Consider the following 8,099-nt stretch of genomic DNA (forward strand, 5'->3'; position numbering starts at 1 on the left):
GAGGCAGTGGTGATGGCGTGTTGGAGGCAGTGGTGATGGAGTGTTAGAGGCAGTGACGATAATGAATTGGAGATAAATGTTTGTGAAAACAAAAAATGCTGGAGATCACAGCGGTTCAGACAGCATCTATGGAGAGAGAGCAAGCACTAACATTTCGAATCTAGATGACTCTTGATCACAGGTTGTGATGTGTTTTAAAGAGGGATCAGGCTTGTACTCAGTTTACAGTATTCTCTTCCATTTTCAGGTTAGAGAAATAATAGTTGACTTTGTACATTGTTCAGAAATGGATAACATTTCATTACTTGCAATGGAATAGTAATTATTCTGTTACTCTTATTGATTCAACCATCAGAAAACATTCTGAGTGAGAATGACAATATCTATAAAAGATCATTTATGAGTGAGAACAGGTAGACAGTGAACCTAAAGTTTTGGGACCCTGCTTGACTCTAAAAATGTAGTGGAATACGATCCTAGATATTGACACAAATCCTGTCCCATTATTCTCACGGAAGCAGGCTCTTAAATTGTATGTGTAATTCAGAGAAATACACCCATTCTCTTCATGTATATTGAAATAGTTAGGAAGGCTCTGAAAGCCAAGAAAGACTGAAGAGAAATGCACGTTAAATTTTCTCTTGCACTTAATGGAATAGACAGGCATTCTTCTATGATGATTAATTCTCCTGGAATCTTTACGAGGTGCTCAATAAAACCTACTCAGAAATATGACTTTCCACTCCCTGAGGGCGTGAGAATAATGGCAAGTGGGATGACTTAATCAGGCGAGAATCCAAATCAGATTCTTCCCGCTGAGATGAACTTTTACAACTAAGTCCTCCCTCCTTCAAATGGTGAGATGTCTTTTTCACACTTACTTGGTCAGAAGGTTATCTGCATGCATTTGCATCTCAATGATTGCACAACTTGCCAGAATTAACTTCCCGTCCCCCATTAACTCCTGCTCAATCAAGATACTCAATACTTCAGGAACTTGACCGCATAGATTGTGTATTTATCGACTTCAGTTTTCTGATTCCAGTCTCAGTTAGCACATAGCCCTGTTTGCTTCCAGATAAACCTTATCAATGCTCCTTGTCTTCAGTTTTGCTGTAACCTGTACAGATGCGGGAGGTGTGTGCATGGGGACTAAGATAGGATGTGGCCCTAGTCCATTGTGGATTATAACTGATCACCGGAAACACATCAGTTTCTGCTCCACAGTGTCAGACAGCGGCTGTTGGTTCACAGGTGACACTTGGTCAAGGCAGAAGGCAAGCGGATGGCTTGTGACAGACATGGACACTCTCTGTATCATAAACAAGGCACTGGCTGTAGGAAACAGTGAAATATCAAAGTCAAAGGCTCAAGGGCATTGTGGGGTCAACATCAGAGTTGGTGCATGGAGAAGCTGAGGATGAACTCAATCAGTCAGAGGATACTTCTAAAGTCTTTGGACTGTGCCATTTATAATCTAAAGGATTGACCATGATCAGCCATGGAAGTCAAGTTAATCATGACCCAGCTCATACAATCAGCCTGGAAGATGGGCTATGGTCAGTGAGGGATATTCTGCAAAATCTGTCTGGGCAATGGGATATGGTCAGTCACATGGGTGACTCAGACATAATCCAGAAAGAAGCCTCCGTATGGTCATCAAGGTTACAGACAGCTCAAGTTTGACTACTAGCCTGGTTATATACAACAGCTGAGGGAATGGTTACAGTGATGGAGGGAATTGAATGTAGTAGGGTGGGATTTGGTGAGTTAGGAGAGGGGATGAATGGTCTTAACTTGGTTCAAGGCAAGTCAATGTCACTCTGGCTTCAATATGGTAAGGGACCCAAGGCTGTAACGAGGTCAGGAACTGAGTGGCCCTAGCGGAAACCAAACTGAGTGTCACTGAGCAGGTCATTCCTTTGCAAGTGCTACTTAATAACAATGTTGATGGCACCTTCCATTATTTACTGGTCATTGACTCACAAAGTAGTCACTGGCTGTGTTGGATTTGTCCTGCTTTTTGTAGACAGGGCATAACTGTGATATTTTCACATTGTCCGGTAGGTGCCAGTGTTGTAGCTGTACTGGAATAATGTGAATAATTTTGGAGGGTACATTTTGCCTCTTTTGCCAAAATGTTGTCAGGGCTTTTTCAGTATCCAGTGCCAATAGCAGCTCTTTCATATTATGACGAGTAAATCAAATTGGTTGAAGACCAAAATCTGTGATGCTGGGAACCTCAGGAAGAGGCTGAGAAGGGATTATGTCCTTAATATTTCTGGGTGAAGATGGCTGCAGATGCTTCAGCTTTGTCTCTTGTACTGGGCTCCTCTATACTTGAGCTGTTTAATTGCCCAGTAGCACCATTCATGACTGGTGATATTCGGCCTGCAGAGCTGAGACTGATCCTTTGGTTGGAGATTTCTCTCTATTACATACTGCTTCAATTCTTTGACATACAAGTAGTCCTACGTTGTGTGATAAATGTTTATAACATATTAGTTCATTTGAGAGTTTTGATTTAGAGTTAAAATGGACTTTCATCTTTTGTTCTGAAGAGGAGACTGTATTTTTAGAAGGTCAGAAAGTTATTTTTTGATCAGGAAGCTCAAAACAGCTCTTTTCATGTAAGCTTGTGATTTAAGTTAAATGACGAGCAAGCTTCTTGGGGAGATAATTGCTTTTTTATCCCTTTGTTGGAACTTATAGCACGTATAGAAAAGAGAAATGAGTTTTGCTATTCTGGCAACAGGGCAGATTTTAGTCGGGGAGGTCTTCAGGCCAAGTCTTAAGTTGTTTTATATGGACATATATTAAGTCGTTAATATGGACAGAGCTGTAAAAAAAGTCTGAACTTTTCACGAAAGTTCAGTGAGGAAAAGTTATTGAGTTATCCTGTCTGCCTGTGGCAGAAGAGGTGATAATCAGATCTGGGGAATGTGCAAATGACATGAAATGGGAACACTTGAAATCTCTTCAGTTGAGTAAGAAATTTTAAAGTGAAGATTGGAGTGATATTTCACTGGATTGTGTGTCTGTAAAAGATAATGCCGAGATAAATGCCTGAATCTTTCATTTTTGCTGTTTTGATAAGGCCTTTCAAGGTTGACATATATAAAGATTTGCTTTTGTTTATTTTGTGTAGTCAATGTATATTACTCTCTTACAAATACATTGGCATTTTCATGTGAATATGTTCAGTGACTGACCACCACTGTAACTAATTTGTAATAATAAAAATTAAGGCTAATTAGGAACATATCATTCCGGAATCTGTCTTGTCCTTTAACCATGATCATAAAGGTTTCAAAAAAAAACGAAATTTCTGAAAACACTCAGTAGGTCTGGCAGCATCTGTGGAGAAACAGAATTGACGTTTTAAGTCCAGAATGACTCTTTGGAACAGCAATAGCGTCACCAGGTTGACACCTTATCTTTGGGAATATTTGCTGCTGCTCCTGGCATGCCCTCCTGCACTTTTCACTGTATAAGGGTTGATGACCCAGTTTATTGTTGATGGTAGCCTTGGGGATATGCCAGACCTTGGGACCACAGATGATCATTGAAAACAAAAACAAAGTTGCTGGAAAAGCTCAGCAGATCTGGCAGCATTTGCGAAGGAAAAATCACAGTTAACGTTTCGGGTGCAGTGACCCTTCCTCAGAACCCAAAACGTTATCTGTGAAGGAAAAAACAGAGTTAACATTTTGGGTTCTGAGGAAGGGTCACTGCACCCGAAACGTTAACTGTGATTTTTCCTTCACAAACGCTGCCAGATCTGCTGAGCTTTTCCAGGAACTTTGTTTTCGTTCCTGATTTACAGCATCCGCAGTTATTTCAGTTTTTATCATTGAAAACAATTGTGCTGCTGCTGATGGTCCACTGCATGTCATGGATGCCCAGGTTTGAGTTGCTAGATTTGCATGAAATCTGTTCCATTTACTAGGTGGTAGTATCTTATAACACAATCAAGATAACCTCAATGTGAAGATGGGACTTCACCTCCACAAGGATTGCCTTACAGATTCTGTCAAGGACTAACCACTTCTGTGCCAGGTAGATTGGTAAGGATGAGGTCAAGTGTTGTTGGTTTCCTCACCACATGCTGAAGATGCAGTCTAACAGCTATATCTTTTAAACCCAATCAGCCTGGTCAGTAAAGATTATAACGAGCCACTCGTTAAGTTGGACATTGAAGTTCCCCACCCAGATTCTGTGCCTTTGCCAACCTTAGTGTTTTTTCCAAGCGGTGTAGTCTGATCAGCCAACAAGGGTGTGGGGAGGAGGTGTTATTCAGTAGATTTCCTTGTTTATGCTTGACCTGATGACATGAGATTTCATAGAGTCTGGAATTAATCTTGACAATACCAGGGAAGCACCCTCCTAACTGTGTATCAATGTGCCACGACCTCTGCTGGGTCTGCCTTGCTGGTCAGACAAGACATACCCAGGGATGGCGTTGATGTTTTCTAAGACGTTGTCTGTAAGGTATGATGCCATGAGTATGACTGTGTCAGGCTGTTGCTTGACTACTCTGTGGGATAGCTCTCCCAATTCTGGCATTAGCCAACAGATGTTAGTAAGGAGGACTTTGCAGGATTGACAGGGCACTATATGACTTTGTCATTTCTGAATCCTTGTTTGATGCCAGTTAGCTTGTCCAGTTTCATTCCTTTCTTGAGATTTTGTAACAGGTTTTTATACAACTGAGGAGCTAGTTAGAGTCTTCCGCATTTCCGTGATGTGGCATCAAATGTAGGCCATGCCAGGTAAAAAAAAAAGAGATTTCCTTCCTTTGAAGGAAGTTAGCGAACCAAATGAGTTCTCGCAATAACCAACAACTTCTTTCCAAAATTACTAAACTGCTATCTTTCCTACTGCACTCACATTGTACCAAGGCTCATGGTTGACCACTCTCACTACGAATGGAGGGATTTTCTTATGAGGAGAAGTTGAATTAGTTGGCTATGTACTCATGGAGTTTAGAAGAAGGAGAGGTGATTTTATTGAAACAAAACATAAGCACTAACATATGTGATTGATGGCACATAGTAGGGACAACACTTAGGCAGATTATATCCTCAACTGGATTACACCGACTCAAGAGAATTCTGCAAATGGTAGAATAGGGCACAGCATGGGGATTGAACCTATCAGAAAGAAGGAAAAGGGGTTAAGATATTGATCTGACTGGAAATAACACCTAACATCTAAATGACAGCAGAAAGGTTTCCTTTCAATATGAGGACCAGGGTAAAGTATCGGATCCCTGCACAGCTCTCATTAAAACAGCCTCCAATAACTGGCTCACCTGAAAGCACAGCCCTGTTAGCTGAAGAAAAGCAGGTTTCCTGGTTGGCAGAGAGCTAAGTGTAACTGGCTGTTTCCTCCATCCTGGCTAATACCTCAGCGATTGGATTTTCCTCCCACGTTGTAAAGGATTGGGCGATTACACTGGTGTTCCTTTTATCGCACATGTGACTCATGGGCAAGGGATACGATGTCAGAATTTAGGAGCCTGTAGAGTGGCTTCGACTATTCCTTAGAACTAAAGAGGAACTGGTCTCAGCCCAGGGAATGAGACCAGTTCAATTATAGTCTGTTTGACTTCTAGAGCCAAGAAAAAGATACTAGTTCAATCAGAGACAAAATGAGCTTCTTGGCTTGCCTTGGTCATTAAAGAGGCATGAATTCATCAGGATTGTGATACTGTAATGGCAGATGGTTAGATATCCTGGTGGTCCCAGACTGCTGAGCAATTCTGTCACCTCTGTTTGCTCAAATGATTAGGTTTTGTGGTAATACGGTGTGGTGTTCGGTCTACCATTCTGACATGTGTTGTCAATACCCTGGTGTGTTTGTGCTGATAAACATTGGTCTTCTACTGCAGTAAATCACAACAGGCTACTTGACATCATTCCTTGGACAGACAACTGGATGACTTCCCCTGCAGATGTTATAATCAATAACTAATGTATATCTCAGAGTTACTCTCGGCTTAAGAAGGTAATAACTTAAGAAGATTGGACTTAGATGTGGAAGTAGACAATTTAGCCTCTTGACTGGCGGTATGGTGGCTCAGTGGTTAGCACTGCTGCCTCACACTGTGGTTTCCTCCCACTGTCCAAAGATATGTGGGTTAGGTAGATTGGCCATAGGGTAGAGAGGTGGATCTGAGTGGAATGCTCTTTGGAGGATTGGTGTGGACTCAATGGGCTGAATGGCCTGCTTCAATGCTGTAGGGATTCTATGATCTATACAAGCTTTTTATTGGGCTTGACAAGGTAGACTCTGAGGTTATTTTCCCTTGTGGGAGAGGCAGGTCTAGAGGGCGGAAGCTCAGAATGAGGGGTCACTTAGTTAGGACAGAGCAAGGAGCAATTTCTTCTTTTGAAGGGGAGTGTATCTGTGGTATTCTTTACCACAGATAGCTGTACAGGCTGGGTCATTAAGTATATTCAAGGCAGAGAGTAATATAGTTTTAATTTTTATAAGGGAGGTGATGCCGAGTGGTATTATCGCTCGACTATTAATCCAGGGACACTGCCAATGTTGTGGGACTTGGGTTGGAATCCCACCAAGGCAGATGGTGGTATTTGAATTCAATAAGTATCTGGAATTAAAAATTTAATGATGACCATGAAACTACTGCCGCTTGTTGCGGGGAAAATAAATCTGGTTCACTCATGTCCTTGTAGGGAAGGAAATCTGTCACCCTCACCTGGTATGGCCTACATGTGACTCCAGACCCACTGCAATGTGGCTGAGCTGCTCAAGTGCCCTCTGAGCAGTTAGGAATAGGCAATGAATGCTGGCCTAGCCAGCAACATCCACAATCAGATGAATGAGAAGTCTGGTCTCAGACTGGATGGGTTTAGTGGGACGACTTTCTGGTGCTATTCTCTGATAGAAGGATCTCCCTTCCCTAAGCAACTCTGCCCAGCAGCAGTTGTAAAGCAGAGTCACTAAACCTGGGTGCCACCTTCCGATTTTTTGCAAGTGTTTCTGGCTTGCTGGCAATGACCTGGGATGTTTCTAGCTTGTCGTATTGAAGGAATGTCCAGCTGGTCTTTAAAAATGACGCATAACCATCAAACCCGGAAGGTCCTACCAGGAACGAGAACCATCTTCTTTACTCTGTTGTGTGATTCACTAAGTCACTCATGATACATCTTGCTTGCATAGACAATTAGATGAAAAGGAGGTGATCATGTGAAGTAACTTGACCTTGATGTTGGCCAATGTTTCGCTATCTTAGATAATCGCCACCATACACCAAAATGGTAAATCTCAGCCCAGCTTCAGCAAATGACTCAAATTTTTCCAGATTAGGGCCATAAACAATTTCCACCTCCAGGTTTCTTGCTTTTCATTAACGGCACGGTGGCTCAGTGTTTAGCACCGCTGCCTCACAGCGCCAGGGACCTGGGTTCAATTCCATCCTCAGGCAACTGTCTGTGTGGAGTTTGCACATTCTCCCCATGTCTGCGTGGGTTTGCTCCGGTTTCCTCCCACAGCCCAAAGATGTGAAGGCTAGATGGATTAGCCATGCTAAATTGCCCAGAATGTTCAGGGATGTGTGGGTTAGACATGGGAAAATGCAGGGGTGGGATGCTCTTCAGGCAGTCATTGTGGACTTGTTGGACTGAATGGCCTGTTTTCACACTGTAGGGATTCTATAAAAAAGTCATAATCTCTTCAACTTTATGGTAGAGCCAAACATAGATTCAAGTGTGAGCTATGTATTGTTTTTCAACCAGTAATTCAAATGATCAGGAAGTCACGGTCAACGGACATGCACCTTTTCAATACGTACTCCACATCAGAAAACAACTCAGTGTTGCATGAACACTGCAACATTCTCATTTAATGGAAATGACTGAATTCAAAACTTTACACTGTATGATGCCATGAACAGCCAGGCGGAAAAGTAAAATATCTGTACTTGTGACTCTGCAGAACATCTTACATAACTGCACAATTCAAACAAAGAAACATAAAACTGCTAAATTCAGTAAAGCTTTCTTTTAAAGAACAGACACATGTTAATACAGCATAGATAATAAAGTGTGGAGCTGGAAGAACACAGCAGGCTG

The 8,099-nt window shown here is 42.0% G+C and overlaps 1 protein-coding gene across 1 annotated transcript in view; it reads right to left on the bottom strand.

Moving 5' to 3' along the window:
• Positions 1-8,099, bottom strand: part of slit2 (slit homolog 2 (Drosophila)) — a 426,057-nt gene that overhangs the window by 69,130 nt on the left and 348,828 nt on the right. Inside the window, exon 21 of the mRNA XM_048602443.1 lies at positions 1,200-1,335. Coding sequence (XP_048458400.1) covers positions 1,200-1,335 — 136 coding nt within the window. The remainder of the gene's footprint in view (positions 1-1,199; positions 1,336-8,099) is intronic.

This window comes from Rhincodon typus, chromosome 1, assembly GCF_021869965.1.
Source record: "Rhincodon typus isolate 14 chromosome 1, sRhiTyp1.1, whole genome shotgun sequence".
Taxonomy (NCBI): Eukaryota; Metazoa; Chordata; class Chondrichthyes; order Orectolobiformes; family Rhincodontidae; genus Rhincodon; species Rhincodon typus.